General features: G+C 39.9%; 1 protein-coding gene across 2 annotated transcripts in view; it reads right to left on the reverse strand.

The window, feature by feature from the left end:
- Window positions 1-1,344: 1,344 nt before the first annotated feature.
- Window positions 1,345-25,387, reverse strand: part of ern1 (endoplasmic reticulum to nucleus signaling 1) — a 34,509-nt gene continuing 10,466 nt past the window's right edge. Inside the window, exons 2-22 of one of the 2 annotated variants that reach the window (XM_057860925.1) lie at window positions 23,636-23,756; window positions 21,657-21,690; window positions 21,456-21,528; window positions 21,297-21,369; window positions 19,619-19,741; window positions 19,266-19,367; window positions 18,936-19,197; window positions 15,878-15,956; window positions 14,478-14,637; window positions 14,285-14,400; window positions 14,010-14,201; window positions 11,067-11,331; window positions 10,896-10,986; window positions 6,621-6,810; window positions 6,438-6,537; window positions 6,160-6,359; window positions 5,918-6,065; window positions 5,703-5,830; window positions 3,756-3,879; window positions 2,554-2,621; window positions 1,345-2,479 (exon numbers count right to left, since the gene is read on the reverse strand). In XM_057860925.1, the coding sequence (XP_057716908.1) occupies window positions 2,054-2,479; window positions 2,554-2,621; window positions 3,756-3,879; window positions 5,703-5,830; window positions 5,918-6,065; window positions 6,160-6,359; window positions 6,438-6,537; window positions 6,621-6,810; window positions 10,896-10,986; window positions 11,067-11,331; window positions 14,010-14,201; window positions 14,285-14,400; window positions 14,478-14,637; window positions 15,878-15,956; window positions 18,936-19,197; window positions 19,266-19,367; window positions 19,619-19,741; window positions 21,297-21,369; window positions 21,456-21,528; window positions 21,657-21,690; window positions 23,636-23,756 (3,075 nt within the window). In that variant the 3' untranslated portion in view covers window positions 1,345-2,053. Of the gene's footprint in view, window positions 2,480-2,553; window positions 2,622-3,755; window positions 3,880-5,702; window positions 5,831-5,917; window positions 6,066-6,159; window positions 6,360-6,437; window positions 6,538-6,620; window positions 6,811-10,895; window positions 10,987-11,066; window positions 11,332-14,009; window positions 14,205-14,284; window positions 14,401-14,477; window positions 14,638-15,877; window positions 15,957-18,935; window positions 19,198-19,265; window positions 19,368-19,618; window positions 19,742-21,296; window positions 21,370-21,455; window positions 21,529-21,656; window positions 21,691-23,635; window positions 23,757-25,387 lie in introns of both variants that reach the window. The other variant, XM_057860924.1, reaches the window with a different exon arrangement.

A 25,387-nucleotide genomic window follows, 5' to 3' on the forward strand; every position in this document is an offset into this window, starting at 1 on the left:
AACAGTGTCAACCCGTAGTATCTGCTGGTGTCTGAATAATAAGGGACTTTTATGGTAGGATACACAGGAAGACCCCACTTCTGACCAAGAGACATATAAAAGCCAAAAAAAAAAAAAAGTTTTGGAAAAATGTTCTTTGGTCAGATGAGACAAAAGTCGAGCTTTTTGGGAAAAGGCATCAACATTTTACAGGAAAAAAACCGAGGCCTTTAAAGAACACCGTCCCCGCAGTTAAACATGGCAGCGGTTCCCTGATGTTTTGTGGTTGCTTTGCTACCTCTTGCACTGGAGTGCTTGACCGTGTGCATGGTATTATAAAGTCTGAAGACTACCAACAAATTTTGCAGCATAATGTAGGGCCCAGTGTGGGAAAGCTGGGTCTCCCTCAGAGGTCATGGGTCTTTCAGAAGGACAATGACCCAAAACACACTTCAGAAAGCACTAGAAAATTGTTTGACAGAAAGCACTGGAGACTTCTAAAGTGGCCAGCAATGAGTCCAGACCTAAATCCCATAGAACACCTGTGGAGAGATCTGAAAATGCCAGTTTGGAGAAGGCACCCTTCAAATCTCAGAGACATGGAGCTGTTAGCCAAAGACGAATCGTCTAAAATTCCAGCAGAGCATTGTAAGAAACTCATTGATGGGTACCAGAAGCGGTTGTTCGCAGTTATTTTGTCTAAAGGTTGTGCTATCAAGTATTAGGCTGAGGGTGCCAATACTTTTGTCCGGCCCATTTTTGGAGTTTTGTGTAAAATGATAATGATTTAATTTTTTTTCATTCTCTTTTGTGTTTCTTCACTCAAAGCAAAATAAATGAAGACATTACTACCAAAGCACTTGCAATTGCAATCATTTTCTGGGACAAATTGAGCATCATCTGACAGAATTGCATGGGTGCCAATACTTTTGGCCAGCACTATAAATAGGTAAAAATGTATAGCTTAATCATTTTATAATACTGTTTATTAATTTAAATAGCTGAAACTTTTTCCCCCCATCAAATTTACAAAGATACTATTCCACACATGTAGGCCATGCAAAAATGGGGTATATTGATCTTCATTTTAATGCCATTAACAATGGAGCTATTCCTATTTACTAGATGCTCATATTTAAGTAATTCAGCTGTTTTACATTTGTTTGAGGAATTAAAAGTTGCTATTAAAAATCTAAATTTTACCATTCCTTCATCCATCCATTTTCCTTAAAAGCGATCTCGCTTTAACTCCACCCTGGACCGGTCATCACTCAATTGAAGGGAATACTGTATACCGGTCGAACCTCTTGCTCTCAGGGTCATTGATTAGAAGCGAAAACATTCCGTCAGTGAGCAATAACAACATTTCAGTACAAAACAAAATACTTTAATGTGCAAGTCATCAACTTCACTGAGACACTCACGTGGAACGTTCCGAAGCACGAGCAATCTGCTGACTGACCATAATAGTCACACTTGAATAATCATTAAAAAAAAAAATTAAGCTACCGGTCCCTGCTGTATTCCGATCCTGAAAACGTCAGACGCCAGTCCACTTGTACATCCGCACAATAGTCTTGATTGACAAAAAAGCGCTAGCAGCATTAAGAAGCATATTTAGAATAGTCAATAAGAACCCTCTGTAACCATACAGCACAGTGACGCGTTATTTTTGTTATCTTTTTTTTTAAAAAAAGGCCCACTTGCCACATTGTAAGTCTATAAAAATATATACACAAAGTATCCATGCAGTGAATAAACTCACTGAAAAATACTACATTGCACAATAGAACTAACCAAACTGTTCAACAATAATTCCCACAATAGAAGGCCGGACATTTTGGGGACGAATACTATTTTTGGACTTGTTAAAAAAAAAAAAAAAAAAGAAATTAAAACAAATTGTAAACTATTCAATTTAGCTACATCACAAAATCCCCAGAAGGCACTTGTTAAAATCAAGAGGCAGCGGCTGTTTGTAGGCGACTGGATCCCAAGCACTGTTGGCCTGGTACCAACACAGCAACTGTTTAAGGCGAAGCTCGCTCTTGAGCTGGGTCCCAAAAGACTGCGTTCACACTGCCGTGCTATCCGCTGTGTGCACATCTGACAGGCTGAAACCGTTTATCCTGAGAATGGACGCCGGTGTCTCTGAAGCGAGCGTGTGACAGTTTAATTTTGACGGCGATGCTTCAGCAGTCTCGGCAGGCGGGTCTAAAGAACCAGCGAGCTCATGTGGTGATGTGTTTTCTGACGAATCTGTGGATTTTTGTGGTTCTGGCATGTCCGTTGGCGTTTTTTGTGTTAGTGGCGTGTAGTCCACTTTAGTCATTTTGGAATAGTAAGGCAGGAAAAGCCTCTCTGTGACGCAGGTCCGCATAGCCAGGTATGTGTGCATTAGCAGGTGGGGGAAACGTGAAGTGAAGTAGGAAACAAAGTCGTCGGGGATGGAGCCCAATGTCTCCTGGACTTCTGCAGGCAACTCCCTGTAATGATGTTTCTGTTTGGACAACACAAAAGGGTTAAAAACTCCAAAATGGAGACACAAAAAAAATGTAAAAGGTGAACTCTTGCCTTGTTCCTCATTGCACGAAGGAGGTCTCTAACTGAGCCGCCTTTATAGGAGCGAAATTTCCGCAGGTCTGGAAACAGGCAAGAAGACATGGACGGCTGGTAGTGAGTGATTATGTATCAGTGCCATTGACACAGATAGAAGTCCAATCCATTTTGAATAGGAGGTGGTGGCAAATTGCATTTACATTAGGGGTGTGCCATCTTAGACACCCCACGATTTGATTCGATTACGATTCAGGGTGCTACGATTCGCTTATTGAACAATAATTACGGTATTGACGATGATCATGATTATCGGTGCATCGTACATTACTAATTAATAAAGTAGCCAAACAAATTTATGACCATTATTTATGTAAAATATCCTAATGATTCAACAGGAACAATGGAAACGTGCCCAGACAAAAAAAAGCTGCCCTTAAGCTCTTTTTTATCTTATTTTATTTTTTACAAGAAAGTGCAAGAACATTAATCATTTTAAAGTGTAGAATGAAGGAATTCCACATTTTCTGGAAACAAAGCGTCTTTCGAAATAAGACTTTTTTTAACCAATATACTTTGTTTTCACAGATTTCTGTTCTGTTTCGCATGTTTTTAGCGTTACCGCTGTACTTAATTATGGTTTTACACGTTCTGCATATGAAATACACATTAGCTAATTAGCTTAGCGCTCGGCGCTAACTGTTAACATTTCAAAAACAACAACAATAAAGGCTAAACAGTGCAAGAGGTTTTGTGTAATCACCTCTTATTGACGCACACGGGTCTTAGCAACACACTAAGGACATTTTTCAATTGACACGAATTGAAACTATTGCTGGACATCTGGAAGACGAGGAGCAACGAATATCTCTCTTCCCCTCTCGCTCTAAAAATAACTTGCGCACAGAAGCACGACCGCCGGGTCGCCCTGCTTGTTTCATACACTAATTTATTCTCCAATCTTTTGAAAAGGAGTACATCTCTCGCTCAGTAACCGGCAACATCCATCATAACGTTGTGCGTGTGTCCGTTAAAGGTGACCTGGCGGCAGACATGTCTGGAATTTCGTTCCGCTACAAGTGGCTGTCAAGTTATTAGGGAAAATCATCGTTTTTGAACCTTCATGAATTGCAATCGAATCGTCACGTGTGTAATCGCGATGCATTCCAATAATCGTTTTTTTGGAACTCCCCTAATTTACATGATGACAAACTGCTTACCTGTCTGCAGTGGCACTGTGATATGTTGCCTCCAGTCACTCTTGACCACAGCCCTCCCTCCTCGCTCCAGCTGTCTCACGATTGGTCCGTCCAGCGGTTCCTTCTCGATTCTGTCACTCACGTCCTGTAAGCCCCATTGAGGACACCACATTAATTCAGAAACAACTGTGTAGTTATATAGCTGCAGAGGTGGGTAGTAACGCGTTACATGTACTCCGTTACATTTACTTGAGTAACTTTTTGAGAAAAATGTACTTCTAAGAGTAGTTTTACTGAGCCATACTTTTTACTTGTGTAGATTTGTGAAGAAAAAAAACACGACTTTTTTACTCCGCTAAGTTAGGCTACACAAGAATCGTTAAATTTTTCCTCATTATTCTACATATTAGATTTTTTTTTTGCCAGCGATACCAAGAGTAGCTCTAATTTCACCAATGACATGTCGCAGCAATATTCACATGACTCCACTAAACCAATCACACGCAAACTTGCCGTTCTATGACCACGCCAGTCTTTTCAATCACGTGGCGTCTTTAAAGTGCCCCAGTTCTTATTTGGCACCGAGTGACCACGGAAAACCGGAGGTATGATCCTTTTAACTTCATAATAGTTAAAATGAAGGAACTATTCAGTATTCAAACTAGGAACTATTTTCTCCACTAGAGGGCACTCATGCTCTTTGGACGAATAATGCTTAATTTCTTTTTTTTTCCTCTTGCTGGAATTGGGGCTGTCAAAATTATCGCGTTAACGCGCGGTAATTAATTTTTTAAATTAATCACGTTAAAATATTTGACGCAATTAACGCACGTCCCGCTCAGAAAGTATTATGCCTTTTGGTAAGTTTTACAGCAAGACTTTTTGTGCTGTCCAACAGCGAACTCTTGTGGTCGCTTTGCGACATGGTTTATTGTTTTCTTTCCAGTTCATTATGGCTGCACGACGTCTCGGGCTGATAATGTTGTGCTTATATGATCCTTGGACAAGATTTGTCCGTAAGTATGGTTGTTGTAAAGAACGTACATATTATGTTAGTAAGCGAAATGTTATATTTTTTGTATGAGACGCTTTTTGTTTATGTTTAGTGAACCTGTATAGCGTGCTAAGCTAACGTTGTTGCTAATGCAATGCTTGTGTACTTTTTTTTTTGTAGTTTTACGACGGTCCAAAGAGGACAATGGTTTGAGGCCATTTTATTAATAAATCAGATGAAAAAGGAAGAAGTCTAATTATTAAGGCGTCGTTCACTAGCTGTCTAGCTTTGGAAAAAGTAGACGCTTCGGAGTGAGGTCAGCATAGACAGATTTAAATGACAGTAGAGTGAAATGCCCACTACAGTCCTTTTGTACCGTATGTTGAATGTATATATCCATCTTGTGTCTTATCTTTCCATTCCAACAATTTATTTTACAGTATATATATATATATATAATTTACAGAAAAATATGGCATATTTTATAGATGGTTTGAATTGCGATTAATTGCGATTAATTACGATTAATTAATTTTTAAGCTGTAATTAACTCGATTAAAAATTTTAATCGTTTGACAGCCCTAGCTGGAATTAAAAGATTTTTTTGTGGGGGGATATTTCTTTGGCTTAATGTGGTTATGTAATGGGTTATTCTACAGTCTAACTATAACAACAGTTCATATAGATTCGTTTGTGCTGAGAGAAAAAAAAATACAATCGTTTAAAAAAAAAAATCAAACAGAAATGAGCAGTTTCTGACAATGTTACTCATTACTTGAGTATTCTTTTCACTGGATACTTTTTTACTTGTACTTGAGTATATTTTTTGAATGACTATTTTTACTGAAGTAATATTTTCAAGTAACGCTACTTACTACTCACATCTGTATAGTCGATTTATCTGATAATCTTATTAGTTGAATAGTCAATTTATCATGGAAGCCATATTGTTTCTATGAGCAAAACCGACAAACCTGGAAAAACTGCAGTTCCTTCTCCAGACTCCAGAAGAAAGGGTGTTTGAGGACACATTCTGCTGTAGGCCTCAAATGAGGCTCCATGCTCAACATCTGCTCGATTATGTCTCGGGCTACAATGTCACCTAAATATACAATTTCAGGTGATTATGAGGTGCTCACAAAATTCCTAAAAACCTCATTAGGAATCCGAAGGTTCATTTAGGACTCACTATGTTTGTCGGTTTGCAGATGGTCTAAACTGTATGTTCCCAAAAGGATGTTGGCTTGCCTCTGCAGGGATTTACCAAACGGGTGGCAGGCTTGTGACACAACGTAGTAGAATACGCATCCGGCAGAGAAGATATCAACAGCACAGGTCTTAAACATACAAAGATAGGAACTCTTAAAAACACAATCTGTGAGACAGACTTAAGTCATATCTTGCAATAAACAGACATCAGTGGTAACTCACCGGGTTGTTTTTGCAGTCCTCGCTGAGCACCTCAGGAGCGATCCAGCCCTCCGTCCCCGGCACCCCTGACCTTCTGCTGAAGCTGTGGCGGCCCACCGCTAACTTCTTGCACAGGCCAAAGTCAGAAATCATGGCCCGGACCCTACCGTGGGCGTTGGGCATGGACACCAGGATGTTGTGAGGTTTTAAGTCTCTGTGAACTGTGGGGACATGTTCAAGTTGAGCAGGGTCATAATAGTGTATTAAGAGTTGATGAAGAAACATTGGAAAACAATTACCTATGTTGAGTGAGTGTAAATGGGCTAATCCCGACATAGCCTGCTGAAGCAGCATAACCGGTTCTAGTCCGTGACGATCAAAATCCTTCTTCTCAACATACTAGACGGAGCCAAAACGTGTTAACCTTTCAGCAAAATTGTAGGCAAGCACATAACATCAAAAATGTGGGACTGATTGCATACCTCTTGAAGAGAGGCAGCACACAGTTCAATGGCAATATATTGGAACTGGCGATCCCTCTCCGTGCAGAAATACCGGATCACGTTTGGGTGCTCGTCAGACTCTCTCAGCAGCTGAACTTCGCGATCTGCGAAGCTGAAGCACTCTGGGAGAATTCTTTTCACCGCGACTGGACGGTTGTCAAACTGACCCCTAGTGGAGAAATTGTATACTTGTCATTAGAATCGCAATTTAAGTGCCAAAGACCAGTTAACATCAAATAATTTCAGTGTTGCACAACAGCGAGCAGATGACAGTAAAGCACCATTCAAGACTGGTTAGTCCACATGAGAGGTTTCTGGGAAAAATTGCTATATTTCATTCAAATCAATCAATTTGTCATGCTGATAACTCAATAACAGATGCAAAATAGATTATTATTGAAATGTTGGAAAGTTTTCAACAGTTATGTCCGGTGTCATTTTCGTCCGCGATGACGCTAACGAAAATGTTTCATCTACGAACACTTATTTTCATGACAATGATGAGACGATAACAAGCTAAAAACGTGTTTTGGGAGACTAAAACTTCATGAGCCTAATGCCAGTTTTCATCTGACGAGACGAGAACGACACGAAAATGCACAACAGTTTTCGTCACGTTCACATTATGTGACATTTATGTGTAGTTAGCTTGCATCGAAGCAGTGTCTGGTTGTGTCATTCATGTGATGTGCTGCGCCCTGACCTCACTCAGGAGCAGTGTTGTTAATCTTACTTTAAAAAAGTAATTAATTACAGTTACAAATTACTTCTCCTAAAAAGTAATTGCGTTAGTAACTCAGTTACCTGAATGTAAGAGTAATTAGTTACTTGGCAAAGTAACGCTGATAATTTTCATGTTTTGTTTTTTTTTTCCTCAAAAAAACATAGGTCACACCAGGGGTCGCGTTAACCGAATATTTTCCGTCGTTGACCGTTTTTTTAAAACGGTGACGGAAAAAACTGAAGTCCGTCCGCCATTTTGACAGGTTGCAATTCACACCCCAGACCACAGGGTGGCGAGTGAGGATATTAATTTGCTATTGTCTCTCTTAATGCATGACGTCGTTGGATATTCTGTCAGAATATTGTAGCGTCACCAGGGTCTGGCGGCGGCACCGTGATTGACACATCAACGCGAGGTTCTTATTGGTGCACCCGGTGTGCCAGCGCGTCATCCAATTGGTGGATTAGATTGCCGCCTGTGTATAGACCCCAATCACATGACGTCACAACTCCGCCCCCCTGACTGGAGCCGCCATATTGTGTGTCGGCTGTGTTTACACATTACCGCTACGTACGTACATGCCTCCTATTACGGCGTGTTTTTCTGCTCGTTAACATTAATAATCAAAATGGTGAAGGCGTGTGTGGCGGTTGGTTGCAGTAACAGAGAAGATAGACGGAGAGACTTTGAAGTTCTACCGTATTCTGAGAGACCCGAAGAGGAGAGCGAGATGGACTGCTGTAATTCGACAAGAAATCTGGGCACCAAACGATCACCACAGACTATGTAGTAGTCATTTTATATCTGGTAAGATGCATTTAATATATATTTAGAAGATTTTGGGCTGACAACCGCAATTAAGATCATTGTGTGACGTTGGTGATTGGGGTCTATATAGTTGCCTCTTTTTCTTTGGGGTCGGAGTTGTTGTTTTGTTGGTGTTGGTGGTAAGCAGAGTAAAAAGAGGGAGAAAAATACCACGACTTCCGTGTCTAATTTTTCGCCGCCAAGCAAGCGTTACAATATTAATTAAAAAAGAATTAAAACTAAATACTATTGAATATGTCATCATTATCATTTTAAAAATTTAAGTGACGGGTAAAAATAGATTATGACCAGATTTTTATGACCCTGTCAGTCAAAATGACAGACAACGAAAATGTCTAGCGCAACCTCTGGGTCACACCATGTGAAGTTTAAAAGGTTTTTGGGACAATTGGCCCAAGCCCAATTCTTTACCCTCATTTACCCTTTACCCTGAATCAACTGTTAAAAGTTGTTAAAATTGCTCCCATTATTGCATTAGTTCCCTTCTGTCTACTTTTGACATGTGGAGGTTTTAAAACTGTTTCATCATTTAAAGATAGATTTAAGTCAAGATTTTGTCGATTTAGGAGTATTTTAGGTAAAAAGTTACTTAGGTTTGCTAGGAAGGTTCTCTGCAACAGAGCCTTCTTAAGAAGTCTACTGCTTTAAGATGGCGGCTGTTTACTAACACATCTAATTCCTATACTGTACAGGGTGACCCAAAAAAAAGTTTACACTGCCAAAAGACAACTTAAATGCCATGTTTATTCATCTTAGAATTAGAATTGAATCACAAATTATACATTATTGTAAAGAACATGTACAGTACACTCTATTTTTCAATGTGTCCTCCCTTAAGTGTCACAACAGCCTGCAGGCGCCTGCGGAACGCTTGACAGGTCTTCTTTATTTAGGATGCTGTCATCTTTTCCCAAGATCTAACAATGGACCTCTCCAAGGCTGCCACAGAAGTTTGTGGCTTCTTACAGGCACTGTCCTCCACAGTTGCCCATATGCTATAATCCAGGGGATTGAGATCTGGACTCTGGGTGGCCACATATTACCTTGTCAATCAACTTTTTGGTGCCCCACAGATCGGGCACTTCCAGACCCAGGTTTTCGTGAGGCTGTTCCAGTATCTTTCAGCTTCTTTTTAACTTTGTAGACTGCACATCTGGATATTCTCAGATTTGCTGCAATCTCAGTAGGTGTCAGACCGGCACGCAGCAATTCAGGTACAGCTAAAGTTTTCTTCATTTTCAGCAGAAGCACAGGAATTGTAGAGACGAGAGATTACCAGCTGCATTGAGTGACCTTAATGTATCACTTAAGTATGACAACCTATTTAGATATGTTTCAATGGCTTTTAAACAAGCAGTCAACTGAGTGTAAACTTTTTTTTGGGTCACCCTGTACACGTTGTTAATGCTGCCGTGTCTGTCATTTCGCATCTAGTTCTATATCTATGTGACGTCTAACATATCTACCATATCATGTGGGTGTAGTTTGTAGGCTATCGGCTACAATCAGGTATTATTGGAGCCACCTAGCATCGTGTTTGCTCGGCGTCACAACTTTTTTTGCCTCCTCCCCACTCCTGCTCTGCATGTCGTCTCGGTGAGTCCGTCTCCCTTAGACTTTTCCCGCGTCATTCACCCAATATAGTAACGCATGCCTATCCATTCTCAGTAACGGTGACGGCGTTGCCAAGATAAGAAAAGTCATTAATTAGATTATTCACTACTGAAAAAAATAACGCCGTTAGTAACGCCGTTATATTCTAACACCGTTATTAACAACACTGCTCAGGAGTGCAGTGTCAACACACACAGTAAGATTTGTTTTCTTATATTGTCCAGTGAGAATATGCAAGAATATGCTTTATCCTTTACAGGTCTATGCTAAGTGATCATCACACACTATATGTAACTCGTTACGTTAGCATAGCATTTGAGTTAGCATTAAGCTAATGCTAACAGCGAGCATCCTCTTAAGCTATCGTTTTGTTTTTTTACATACAGTTCAGGGTGTTCACATGGGTATAATTAATTGAAAACAATCTACTGTTTTCCCTGCTGAGTGTGTTTTATCACCAATTTGGGGTTGACCTTGGAGACGCTACAATATGTGCTCATCAGTCAATGTTCATTCGAAGTACGTAGTTGGAAACCTTTATTTGTTTATTTATTTTTGGAGTAAATATTTTAAATTTAGCAGACGAAAATATTTGTAGTAAACGTCGACTAAAACTATATAATTAGTCTTGAGTTTTCGTCAAGAAAAACTAGATGAAGACAAACACATTTTGAGAAGACTAAAATATGACTAATAAGTATTATCTTCCATAAGTTTAATACGAAAACTAAAAGGGCTGCCATAAACAACACTGGTTATGTTCTTTCAAGTTGCAAATATTTCAAGCTTTCGAGGTAACTTTGGCTGACTTGAAAAAATACATGAACAAAAACAACAACAAAAAACACTTAGTGTTAGTATATTTTTTATATTTTAAATTCATCGGCCACCATTGATGGCGATAGATGTTCAATATATCTGAACAAGGAGAAGCTGGCAGCGAACATTCACTGCCAGCCTCTCCCAATTGAAACGGATTGGACGTCTATTGTTGTCAACAGAGTTATAAAGTCCGATTTCCTTAATACTGTAAATCAAATGTTTATTCTTATTTCAATGCTATCTTTCATTGTATTCCTGAAACTTACTTGTACACAATAGTGCCTTCAGCACCATGGCCCAAAACTTGTTTAGGATGGAATGTTATGTTGCCCACTCTGACAATGTTAGAGTCGTCGTCTAATGACACACACAAAAAAGAACAAACCATCAAAAAAATGTCTTCATAAACGAGCACCGTGTGTAAATCTTTGCCCTACCTCCGTCCTCGTGTTCGTTGGCAGAGCTGCCTAGTTCCGAAACTGAAAGATTTGAATGGTTGGACGCACGGGGTGTGATGTTCGGGCTGCTGTGTTCTGAGCATTCCGAGCGATTGTGCGCCACTTCAAGGTAGTCACCATCCGGGACAAGGGGAAGTGACATGTCCACATGGGGAAACGGCTGCTGCTTTTGGAGCATCTCCAACCTCTCTTCCATTTGTTTTTGGAACTCTTGGTGCTGCAGCTGCTGCTGCTTGTGGACACTCTGTAAAAAAGTATGACATCACAGTGATGCTTTAGCCTTCGGGGTTCCCCCCCGGTACTCTATAACCAGTGTTGTCAGTCACGAATTAGTGTAATCTAATTACTTTCTTCCAGTAACGAGTAATCTCACGCATTTATTTTTCCAAACCAGTAATCTAATTAAAGTTAGTTTCCTTATTCTCTGTGCGTTACTATTTTGTTATTGCCTCATAATGTATGTATAATGAAGAATACTGTATTTTAGTCATGTGTGAAGAGCATTTTGAATAAAAAATGCTAGAAAGGTTCCTGCTACCTGTTTGTTTCCATGGTAACCGCTCACATTAACTTCCTGTTTTGGTGTCGAGTCACATGCGCTAAGTGTTTTGGGACTGAGAAAGGCGTGTGCCAGTGCTGGTGCACATTCGAGTCGAGTGCATCCACCTGTCGAGATGCGCGAAGGAATGTTGATCTGTGTACATCCATGAATGAACATGAATATTTTTCCTTCATTCTAGAGGGTTCCAGCGATAGGTTGGATCCCCTACATGCGCGTCCGTTTCGTAGCTTTGCCGTTGCAACAGCGGGTACTCATTGCTCCAAGTTGACAAGCATTGTTTACATCATATTCATGTTGCACAATCATGCCGTGAGGTGACGTGTTCGTTTAGCATCTTTGGGATGTGTTGAAAGTCCGATTGAGCGTAAAGTGCTTAGTTGCCGCCACGTTTTGTGGCCAAATTGACCGCGTGTGTGTACGGCGTACTACCGTGCCCGCCCCCACGTTGTGTTTATTGCACTGTGCAATTCATGTGTGTGTTGTTGATTATTGTGCTGTCAATTTTGTATTATTTTACACTGACACTGTGCTGTTAACCCTAACCCGAAATTCAGAATTTTTTACATTCGGCCCAATCTTCGAGTCAGCGGGACCCAACTAGTCGGTGGAGTTGATTTCAACAAATTCCATGCAGTTTGTCAGTTATTTGTCAGTTTCAGGGCTCCGGAGAGGCTAAGATAACGCGAGTCCATTGTGGTTGAAATCAACTCCATCGACCAACTAAGGGGCAGTTTACATGGCGACTCTGCGACACGAAGACGCAATGACTGTGTTGCGGAGTGGCCTCGCGTGCATATGGTGTCAACGAAGACGGAAGGCGAAGAAGAAAAATTCTGAATCTTGCCTCCAAAGTGGAAGAATCCGATTACGCAATTGCGGGATTGTGGGGGGGCTTCCTCGGAATGCATACCAAAGGCTCCCGCGGCGCGAGACCGCGCCGATACGTCAGCACTCGTACACGTCACACTGGGCGTGCTCGGCGGAGCTACTAAACATTAAAAACAGCAAATATGGCGGAATGTTGGCTTTAATTTACTGTTTTGATAATATTTTTAAATTAAAAATGTTGAATGTGTCCATTTTTGTGCCTTTTTGAACAAAAGAAAAATGCCATTGCTACGAGTGGGCGGGCATATTTTTTTCAGGGCTGAGGGAGCTTGGTGGGGTCAAAGTGCATCATTCTCTGTCGCCCTGTAAATCTGCACTGCCCCCTAGGGCCTGGCATAAATACTACATCATTTTCATGCGGAATTGCGACATTGCTCGAATGGAGACGGGCCCATATAAATGCAAATTTAAAATTTTTCGTATTCTCGGAGAGTCACCATGTAAATGGCCCCTAAACCTCCGCCAACCCGAAGATCAAACCTCATGTGAATCTTTCCCTTTAAATTCAATGATCGGAAAGTCAATTACATGCGATGACATTTTTCTGTAGTCATTCTTATGTGTAGGCGCCCATAGGGAGAAAAAAATATAATATCTTATAAATTACTTTTAAAGTAACTTAGTTACTTTGATAATAAAGTAATCAATAAAGTAACCAGATTACTTTTTTGATCAGTAATTAAATTACTTTTTCAAGTCATCTGTGACAACACTGTCTAGTTTTCGCTGACTTTTGGACTTGCTGTATCCCCTTATTAAAAAAAAAAAAAAAATAGGGGGAAGGATGTAAACTAAAATCAAAAATAAATGTTCTTTTTGGGGGGGGGGTAAAATGGTCAAAATCCTCTTCTTAAGGCCTCTTAACAGGAACTATTTCATTTCGGAAGTCTTCAATTATACCATATATCTTAGTAGTTTTATTAAATAGAATATTTGCAAGTATTTGCTTTTGCTTTGGAAAACAATAAACATAAGTATAGTTATGAAACATTTGCAGTCCAGCTTTTCTTTAGGGATGTCCCGGATATGATCACGTAATTTCCAGTGCACTGGAACCGGGTGAAAAAGATCGTTATGGTATTTTAAGACAGCTGTTGTGGGAAGCTAAAAGTAAGATAGCATCATTCACAGGAGGTGATCATTTCTACAATATGTAAATATTTTACAATTTATTATGCTATTTTTATCCTTCATACATTGCCGAGGCATCGATCGGTACTCAGTATCGGCAGATTCTAAAAATCAGGTTACTAAAAGTCGGGTGCAACATTATGTGATCGGGACAACCTTACTTTTCTTAATGCATGATTTGTGATTCAACTGTACATTTAAGGCTAAAGCAGTATCACAGTAAATAGCAAGACTTATAAGCCAATTATAGAATAATGATGTGCCAGCGCAAAAAATAAAATCATCTTTTGTGGCAGCCCTACTGTAGATAATATATCAGTCCACTAGGTGGAGGTATTTACCTTGGGGTAAGTGATCATAAAAGCCACCCAGCCTGCCAACAGGAAAGTGGAAAAAATGACAGTGGCCATGTCTTTCAGCATAGAGTCCACTGGGGCCTCTGGGCGCACAGTCCGACCACTGAGTCCTGGTTCTTGGATTGATATTTCAGGCATAGGAGAAGGCGGAATATCATCCATGACCACCTTTTCCACCTGCTATACAGAGCAAGCAGCATTGAAAAACTACTGTATATAAAAGTACTTGACGACAAGAGCATTTGGTTCACAATACACACCTCCTCAGCTTTCTTGTTTCTGGTCGGCGGAATGACGTTGCCCTGGTTACGAGGAAGGCTGTCAGGGAATCTTTCCAGGATCTTGTGGTGGGCTTCAGGAGGCGTCTCGTGATGACCTTTAAAGGTGAGACTCTTGTGTTGAAAACTGCAAACAGTAGGCCCTTTGTTCAACTTGCATAGACTTCTACAGTACCGATGAGTAGCAGGTAGTTGCGCATGAAGTTGATGCGGTTTCGCTCACGGAGAGCAGAGTTGAACTTGACGCTGGTGCTGGGCGTGATGACGCACTCTTTGTCCTCGTCCGTCTCCTGCCCGTCTGGACCTTCCAGCATGGGGAAGGTGCTGCCTCGAGGCTGTACGATACACATTTGCAGTGAATGATGATGTGTCAGTGCCTTTGACGGCGACAGACGTCCAATATTTTTTTGACTGAGACCGATGAATGGCGTACCGCAAGCAACACGTCACTTCCGCTCATTAATATTCATGAGGTTAGCTACTGTTGCTAAGGGGAGACACGCGTCCGTTTGTCCCTTGTAGGAAATGAATGGAAATCGTGTACGATGGAGATGTTTACAGAGCTAAACCTACCAATTCTCTCCAAAAATGATGTCCCTGGTGCGAAATTCACTGGCAAAGATGTGGAAGAACATAAAAATGTTCAGTTAAAGAGATGGCTTGAGTGTCAAGGGCTGAAAAAGACCGGGAAAAAGAGCCGACCTGATCCAGAGGTAGCTTTTTATAGACACCTTTTTCTTAAGCTACTGACAATGACATTCTCCTCTTTCACCAAGCTATCCTTTACCACCAGACCTGTCTTTCTTAAATATTATATCCCCTGGTTGTCCTATGTCTCTGACCGTTCTTGGATGTAATTTTTATTGTTTGTCTTGCGTGGCGATCGCAAATGCTACTCAGTGACAGCCAACGAACACTTTTAATTTTTTCATTGATAACAAATCTTAATTCTATAATTCATTTACACTTCCCCCTCACTAAAGTTGTTTTTTTTTCCAACAGAAAATGTAACAGTGGCAGTCAGATATCATTTTAATTCTTTTCAGGTCATTCATTGTCAGACAGAAGCAGCACGGTACAGCGTCAGGCTAAAAAATAAGTTAAAAATACCAAAATGGCTTACCTCTGTCCTTTGAAAGACAATGCCAATCCAACAAAATGTTTACTGCGTAAATGTTTACTGCCGAGCTGGCGTTAAAAGTCAGCGCAAGTTAATTCATTCTTCACATTTTTGTCCTCCGAGTTTTTGGTTTCGGGAAGTATGATGGAAACATCCTTCATATGTCATAATGTCTAGAGTTGTTTCTACAAGTTCCAAAAAAGCAATGTGTGATCGGCATGTTCATTTTTGAATGATTACCTGAGAAAAGTAGCATAATTAACATGGTTTCTATGCGAGGGCGGGTCTATATTGTCCCAATTCTGCTTTACCTCCGCTTTATGATGCAACGTCACGGTCAAAAAATAGCATGCCTGCGGTACGCCATTGGTTGCTGCCAGCCCCCTCCCAGTTAAAATGGATTTGACGTCTTTCACCGTCAATGGCAGCCAATGGGTTAAGTCTCAACAACTTACCACTACTGTGACTCCATCATGCACCAGGGAGGGTGAGGCATACAAGCTGGTGGAGTATTTACCCACATACAGAGTGTCCCTGTAACAGTAGAAAAAAATGAATTGACACAATTCCCACTAGTGACTTCACAGGTGCAGAAAATAACATATGGAACTGAGTAAAGACTGAAAATGAAACTTTCGATCAAGGCCCGAAAGTACTTGTTTTCAGGTTAAAAATAAGCGAGAGCAGGTGTGACATGAAAGAACAATTTTAAAATGTAGTGCAGGGTAGGGCTGGAAGAGTATATGATCAAGGACTTTAATAGCAAAAAAAAAATTTGGTCATTTTAATGATCAGCTGTGAAATCAAAAGTGGTGGAAATGTGCATGACAACAGCCAATCAGAGTCAGTCTTTAAGACTGAATAGGTTTATAAAAAGTTTAAGTACTCTCTAGTTTTCAGTACTGTTTCTTATGCTATAATATATGACTTACACTATAATACTATATCTGTTAAAATACAATACAAAAGTTGTTTTAATAAAATTTGTGATCGTCGAGATCGGATGCTATGAAAAATAATTTGGAGCTGGAGAGTAACCAGGCAAGTCGGTCACAAATAAATTAATGGTAAATGGTAAATGGTGTTATACTTATATAGCGCTTTTCCACCTTCCAAGGCGCTCAAACTTGTAATATAAGTAAATAGAAAACAAAAAAAAAAGGTAAATTCACATGAAAAAAATCTTAAAGGCTATTTAAATTTCCGTAAATTATTCAAAAAGTCTTTACGATTCACGGTCTGGCCAGGGAACTTTCTCATGTAAATAGTGGGGGGTCCTCCAAACAAAATTGAGTAGAGCTGCTATTGATCAGAATTAATCAACAACTGATCGTTTATCAAATTAATTGACAACTATTCTGAGAATCAATTGTTTAGAGATATCATTTGCCTAAAAATGATTTTTTAAACAGTCAATGCTCTAGTCTCTAGTTCCTGATGAAATCAGACTGATAGTCTTTGTATTAAAATAAATGAACATACAGTGGTACCTCTACAATACGAAGTTAATTCGTTCCAGGACCTTGTTCGTAAGTGGAAATCGTCGTATGTCGAGCCGGATTTTCCCATTAGAATACATTATGATTAGGGCTGCAGCTATCGATTATTTCAGTAGTCAATTAATCTATCAGCTAGTTAGTTTGAAAAATCGAGAAATCGGATTAGGAACATTCTGTGCGTTGCAGAATATTTTTGGGGGAGAATTAAAACAAAGACTTGCTAAGATTGCACTTTCAAAAAAACATTAAATGCAAACACAAAACAAAATTCCTGAGTTATTCTTCAAACTATGCAGAATTGTACTTTGACTTTCATTTTAAAAATTAAATAAAATACCTGAACTTACCCTCAAACGGTATTAAAGAAAATAAGAGGACGTACAACAAAAGAACAACTGGCTAACTTGAATAGCAAAAGTTTGCTAGCATAAATGCTATAAAATATATATATATATTTTTACAATACTCTTAGCGAATCATTCAAACACATACAGTATTCCTACAACAGCTAAATATACCAATAAATTAACTTACAAATGCATAAAACATATTAGCCTATGTTGGTCCTAACAGGGAGCAGCTGGATTCAACCTTGTTAAATGAGTTATGTCATATTCACTGTTGCCACTAGCAGGCAGCGTATACACCCAAATCAATAAAACTAAATGCAAACGCTTTCAAAACAAACCATCACAACACCACTCTAATTAAACGAATACTCGAAGCTTCATTCGTAATCAAATTACTTGAGTTAATCGATTAATTGTTGCAGCACTAATTATAATTCCATTGATTAATTCCGCAGCCTGAAAACCTACAAGAAATCCTTAATAAATACTACTGGCACTATTACAAATGGCAATTTGTATTCCTGAAAAAAAGAAAAAAACAGCTAAATATACCAATAAACTAAATTACAAATGCATAAAAACATATTAGCTTCTTTTGGTCTTAACGGGGAGCAGCTGGATTCAGCCATGTTAAATGAGTTATGTCATATTCACTGTTGCCACTAGCAGGCAGTGTGTACACCCAAATCAATAAAACTAAATGCAACCACTGTCAAAACGAACCATCGCAACACCACGGTGATCAAACGAATACTCGAAGCTTCATTCCTAATCAAATTACTTGAGTTTAATCGATTAATTGTTGCAGCACTAATTATAATTCCATTAATTCAATAGCCTGAAAACCTACACGAAATCCTTGATAAATACTGCTGGTACTCTTACAAATGGCAATTAAACATAGAAAAACCAATAAATTATAAACACCGGAATTATAAAACAATAATAATTCCTGTAATAATGTAACGAATTGGGTTCTAATGTTGCGGACTGTTTTGTATGCTGTACCTGAATGCACCGCGTGGCTGATGTGACACAGAGAGAACTGTGCGGTAGAGATTTTACTTTCTCTTTTAATGTTTTGTTGTTGGCGTCAACTGCGGCAGACAGTAGGCGTGTTGTGTTGCACAAGTTCCTACATAAATGATAAAAACCTGACGTTACCACAAAAATAATTGTCACCTTAACTTATAAAGACTGGCGAATAACGGTTGGAGGAGGACCGTCAAGATCGTAGACATTCTATAGCCGTATTGTCGGGCCAGTTCACTGATGCGCACACCACGCTCATATTTTTTCTATCATTTCCATCTTCATTTCAAAGGTAAGCATCACCTTTTTCATTTTTTCATCTGCGGCGCTGTCATAAATTGTCGTATTTCGAGCAAAATTTATGTCGGTTGTCGAAAAGCTCGTGTGTCGAAGCAATCGTATGTTGAGGTACCACTGTATTTGACAAGTCAACTATTAAAATCATTTATGGCAGCCCTACGTTTTATTGAGTCAACTATTATGCGATTTAAAGATAAAAATAGAACAGCTAATTAGCTACATACATTGTGGCATTTGACACTATGCGTCTTATAACCAAGAATTCCCAAATTAGTGACTAAATAAAACTTAGTGAGTAGAATCTGACTTGAAGTCAACTTGTGATAACTTACATTAACTTATTATCAGTCTTCTTCTCCTTGGGGAAGGGGTACTTCCACTGGGTGATACGGCCCACCTCTCCAGACATGAACGTAAGGTAGCGTAGTGTTTCCACCGCTACGTTCGTGTGGGCCACTTTGCGAAGGCCCTCATGCTGCCAGATGTAGATAGCTACCACAGGGGAATTGTAGTTCTGGACCCAGAGGACGTCGCCGGATTCGCTGTCCACCGTCACCACTAGGCCGTCGCCGTTCGAAACAAAATGGGCCATTTCTATTGGGTCGCCAGGGAGTGGATTAGCATTAACTCATGACAGAGCTAAGGTGGCTAGGCTAACTTACTGTATTTGGTGTCATCATCAGGAAGTGTGGAGGCGTAGTCCAAATATGTGGCGTTCCAGCGCAACTCTCGGCTTTTGGTGTCATACATTGTGATGGTGTATTCTGTAACGGGGGGCGAAACCATTAGAACAGATGCATTGTTTCACTTATGTAACACTGACAAAAGCCAAGGACGGGACAAAAAGAACTGAAAAGGACACTGGCAGTGAATTGTGACAACAGACGTCCCATCCATTTGGACTGGGACGTCTCTCGTAGTCAAAATGGATGGGACCCCTATAATCATCAATGGCAGCCAATGTAAATACCCTGACCAATAAATCATGAGGTAGTAGAGCACCTCTTTCATTTACCTGTGCGTCCCAAATAGAGCAAAGATGAGGAAGGACACAGCATGTCGGCGAATGATGACGTTAGCGTCTGCTGCTTCTCCCCAGTCAACAAATCCACCACATGCCAGAGGTCCTGCTTCTTACCTACACATGCATACAAACTCGGTCACTCTCTCCCCTTTACTCCTGTACAGTAGTACGATAAATTAGGGTTGGGAATCTCTGGCATTAAGCTGATTCGATATGTATCTAGAAACACAGGTTACTATTCGATTAAAAAACGATACATTTTTAAGGCCGAGCGATTCGATACAATTCGATACAGTGTAAGATCGATACGGTTCAATAGAGTGAAAACGATAGGCAGTAAATATTTGTTGTGTGTGTTTGTACAGTATTTTAAACATATAAAAACACCACATTTCTAATATAGCAAAATTAAACAAAAAAATTTCATACCAATGTTATGTTTCATTATTTTATGAAAAAAAAAAATAAGGCTTACTATATGACCGTCATTTTGTTGGATGGGATTGATAATAAAATAAAACTCCAGTGACAGACAACAATAAAGTGCAGTAACTCAATTAATGTATTTCCTGGTGTTTTTAACACAAGAGGGAAGTAATTTAAGTGCAAACTTTCAACGTAAACATCTTACAAACAAAAAATTTTAATTATATGCAGCAGCTCTAGAAATTTTTTTTAAACCTGCTAGTGTTATCATAAATAAATAGTAAATTATGCTTTACGACTGGTATAATTGGGGGAATAAAAACATGGCATTTTAGACAGACAGGTCAATAATTACTTTAACCTAATACACAGCAAATCATTCACTCATGCCTGTGCTTCCTCATTTTTTTTATTCCTCATCGCTGTCCATATCTTTTTTGAAGGGCAGATTTTTCCTGAGGAAGATCAACTAATCCACATGTTCATGTATAAGTAGACTGCATTTCGTGGAAACAATATGCCGCCCTTTCCACCATTGTAGTGGGTTATTTTTCAGGGTTAAAAACTCACGATCTCTGTACCGCTTCACACTTCACACAAGCTCTGTCCCATGCGAACAGATCTGGCTGCCTTCATCCCTTTAAAGTCCGACTTTTGTTTTCCTGGGTGCGTTGAAAATCAATCGCTGCACGTCGCTGGCGTCGGAGATCACACTCTCTATTGTTTTAGCATGTTGCTTCGTTGCCACCACTAGTTTCGTTTTGGGCTGTGAAGAAAATGCTACGGAGCATTTGTTACAGTGGTTCCGTTAGCTCTCGCGTTGTTATGACACGCCCCGTGACGATTGGGTAATGATGGCAACTAGTAGCGGTTCTGCCGTAATGCATGGGAAGTTGAGGCAACCACGACTGTGAGTAGTGCTTGTCCATATTATATCATGCATGCGGTCTCGATCTAAGTGCGCTGTGTGGTGAATGACATAAGCGCAGCAAGTGAAGTAAAAGCTAAATTATTATCATATTAAGCAATGCATTGAACTAGGCATTAGAAGCCGATTCTTGTGCTCGCGATAGCTGAATTCTATCTCTACTATCTGTTCATTGAATATTTAATGGCTAATTACTGTCGAATGGTAACTTTACTATCGATACATCTGTATCTCTCACCTGTAAAACCGGATATCCGGTCGTATCGGTTTATCGTTCTCAAGCTTACGATAAATCTATTCCATAATAAGCCTTACCCATGTAAAGGATCCCATCCGAACTGCGGCAGGGAGATGCTTGCACCAACTCAGGAATAGTGAATGGTAATTTCTGTTTGAGAACATTGACTAAACATGAGCCAACAAGAAGACCTTGCTTATTTTATGATAACGAACGACCAAGTCATTTCCACTTACTGTAAGTCCTTCGTTGTTCTTTCCACCCAGAGAATACAAACTTCCGTCATTGGGATCTGGCAAAAAGGCTGGCCTGGAAGAATTAGGGCAAGGACTGGTTAGGTGGAATGAAAAGCTAATTGCTGTTTGAGTTACAATAAAAGGGAAATTTCAACGTTACGCATAATGAGTTGAAGCAATGTGCTTAGCAAGGCTACTTACTCTGCAACATGCGTGGGGACCTGAAGAACTGGATCTGTGAGGACAGAAAATTGGATACCAGTAAGTTGCCATTCAAGAGTGACAAAAGCATAAAACAAGACAAAAGATTGTGACCTGTAGCTGTAAAGAAAGAACCTTTAACCTCACCAATAAGCGCAAATAAATATGGAGTCTCTCTATAGAAAACACACATAGTGAAACCTTATGATAAAGTGAAACATCCAAAGTCTAATTCTTTGTCCTTTATCGCTATACCTTCTGTGCTGTTAGTGTTTCAATGCTTGTCAGAATCTACAGTAATCATCATAAAGCTGGCCAAGCAAAAGTGTTGGTTGCTTCTAAGCCACATTTAGCACCATTTGTCTTGTTTTTTTCTAATTTCCTACTTCGTGTCTTTTGAGTCTGATCTTGTTAATTTAATACAACTGTAAAACTAAAATTAAACCATTATCAACTATTATCTTGAAAAATAGCCAGAGGTGGGTAGAGTAGCCAAAGATTTTACTCAAGTAGGAGTACCTTTCTTCAAAATATTACTCAAGTAAAAGTAGTCATCCAAAAATGTACTCAAGTACAGGTTAAAAATAGTATTACGTGAAAAGAATACTCAAGTAATGAGTAACGTTGTGAGTAACTGCTCACACTTTTGTTTATTTAAAAAAAAAAAAAAAACCTTCAATTCCCACAAGACAAAAAATTACAAAAATGAAACATTATTCGTCCAAAGAGCATGAGTGCCCTCTGGAGGAGAAAATAGTTCCTAGTTTGCATAGTTCCTTCATAATTACTATTTTCAAATTAAAAGGATCATATCTCCGGTCTTCCGTGGTCACTCGGTGCCAAATAAAAACTGGGAGTGAGGTTAAAATCCGCGCTTTCGATTCATGTTAAGGGCAGCGCTTTATGTCGAATAATTAATTTTTTACGGTGCTTTAAATGACCACACATGATTGAACAGGCTGGTGTGAACATTGAACGGCAAGCTTGCGTCTGATTGGTATAATGGAGTCATGTGATTTTTGTTGCCACGTCTCATTGGTGAAAGTAGTAGAGCTAGTATCGCTGGCAGAATAAATAAATAAATCTAGTATGTAAAATAAAGACAAAAAATGTAACGACTCTTGTGAATCCCAAGGTAGCGGATTAAGACTAGCGTTTTATCTTCACAAATCTTCTCAAGTAAAAAGTACCGATTAGTAAAACTACTCTTAGAAGTACATTTTTCTCAAAAAGTTATTCAAGTAATTGTAACAGAGTACATGTAACGCATTACTACCCACCTCTGAAAATAGCACTACGATTTTCAATACACAAGCGGGAAGAATTGACAAACACGTTTCTGGTGTGAACATACAGGGTGTGGACCAGATGGTGCTGATTCTTTAGAGGGGCCTAAAGGGTTCAACAAGTCTATGTGTATAAATGAGGGTGGTGTAGGATTACCTGAAGGTGGTCAGTAACTGTTTTGTCAAACACGTGCCAATATTCATGATGGTAATTGTGGAAGGTGGCAACAAAAACAACATGTGTGTTGTTTTTTTATGTTTTGGTCTAATACCGTTAGCATGCACAACTACAGAAACCCATATCTATCAAGGTCTATCTTATCTATTTCAAGTCCACAGTGTGCCGGGCCTACACAAGCATAAAAACTCACCGCCATGTTGGCTTGCCCTGCCCACACTGACCTTGATTGCAAGCTACATTTACCCCCCTGGCTAAGTTAATCATTACACACTTTCCGAAGTCAACAGACGATCTCTTAGCATTAGCCAAGTGCAGCCCAAACACAACATCTGTCGTAATCCTGGAAACTTTTTCATGGGCAAACTTAGACACACATTGAGTCATTCATAACAAAACTGAATTTAAGTGCTCATACCAACCAAAATGAGCCGCTGTTTTTCTCAAGATGTTGTGCCGTTGAAATAGTAAGATTAGCCAACAGGAAGGAAATTATCTGTTCCTTTTCCTTTTACCTTCTTTCAGCGTCCATTTAATTGAGCCCGATTTCTTGCTCACGGCATGCAGATTTCCATCCAACGTGGACACAAACAGCAAGCTTTCAGGGAGCGAAACTGTGCTGGCGCTGCAAAACACCTGAAACAATTAGAAAAAAAGGTTAATGAATTCCAGGAACTGCGGCAAAAGTTTATTATGTAACAACATGAACATATCTATGCCACATTTCCTGTGTTACTAGTGTTACTACGGCCAGATAACCAGGTCGGGGAATTACCGATCAAATATTTTCTGCTAATCAGAGCAGTGTCTACACCAGCGGTGGGCAAACTATTCCACAAAGGGCCGCTGTGGGTGTGGGTTTTTGTTCAACCATCATGAAGACAGCCTTTCACCAATCTGGTTTCTTATAAGTGCAATCGGTTGATTGCAACTTCTTGTTTCCGCTGAAACCTCATTGGTTAAACCGTCTGTGCTGAATCAGTTGGAACTAGACATGTGCCGATTACCGGTTTCAAGGTATACATACCATGGTATAAAAATGTCACGGTTTCAAAACCGCAAAAATATTCCGTCATACAGTCCCTATGGTATTTGGTATTTTTTAATGTCCCAAAAATGCAGGGAAAAATCCCTCACTTGAAGCTGCAAGGCTCAACCATCCACCATTGGTTGTTGCTCAATGTCAGTGAGTCAGCTGTGCTACACAAAGGCTGGAGGGGGTGAAACTCCTGAAATTTTTTCCCCCCATCGAAGAAAAGGAAATAGCTGGTGTGGGAATACTTCGGCTACAGAAAAGTTACAGACGGCTGCGGCTTAGAGGAGGAGGTCCAACCGACATGGAAATCATGTTTGCAGAGGGTGGCTTACAAGGAGGCAATACCTCCAATATGATTGCGCATTTATACAAACTTAAAGGTTAGTAAACACTAGGGATGCAACGATACAGTTAAGTCACGGTTCGGTACGATTTTCGTTACGAGGGACACAATTTTTTATTCGATTCAATACATTTAATGCTCTGAAACAAAAAATACAAGTGTTTTTTTTTTTTTTAAGTTTTACTTAACTTCCATTCAGTCATGGCTGTTTTTAATTCATCGATGTAGTATATGGAATACGCGTCCCATGACCACTCTGGGCTCACGCAGCCAATAGCATGGGACTTGGGGGGATCTAACGTAGCACATCTAGGTTGCTTTTTGATGCTATCTAGTGTGTGCGCGCAAGTGTTGTCGGGCATTAAAAATAGTTAACAAACGCCACAGAAGTCACGTCTGCTCATTATTGCACAACACCAGCATTTGACAATCGACTTTCATAAACAGGACGAGTTTAAAGTACAGTGCTCTTAATTTGCCACTCATTGTTCATCATGTAACCGTGAGTTAGCTCTCTGTGGTCCACGGTCTTAACCTGTCTTTTGTCAAAGTGAGGTTATTCGTAGCAGTCAAGTCTGCAACAATATATTGGCAGACTTTGTTGTACGTATCCGTAAAGATAATCTTTGTTTAATATGTATGAGTGGGGAAAGCATATCAGCTCACCCAAAATGCTGCCAAACGACGGATCTGTACGATATTGAAGCTGGCAAGCCGCCACCTTAAGTTTCTGTCTTTCCTCATGAGCAATAATCCTCGTGCGCCACAGCTCCCACCTTTCATGCAGTTTGGGGGAGGGGTGCACGAGGGGGGCTGCTAGCGGCAGAGTTTGTTTTTTCAAGGCAAAGCTGCGCCGGACATTTTAGCGAGAGAGACGACAAAAATACA

The sequence above is a fragment of the Corythoichthys intestinalis genome, chromosome 16, assembly GCF_030265065.1.
Source record: "Corythoichthys intestinalis isolate RoL2023-P3 chromosome 16, ASM3026506v1, whole genome shotgun sequence".
NCBI classification, from domain to species: Eukaryota; Metazoa; Chordata; class Actinopteri; order Syngnathiformes; family Syngnathidae; genus Corythoichthys; species Corythoichthys intestinalis.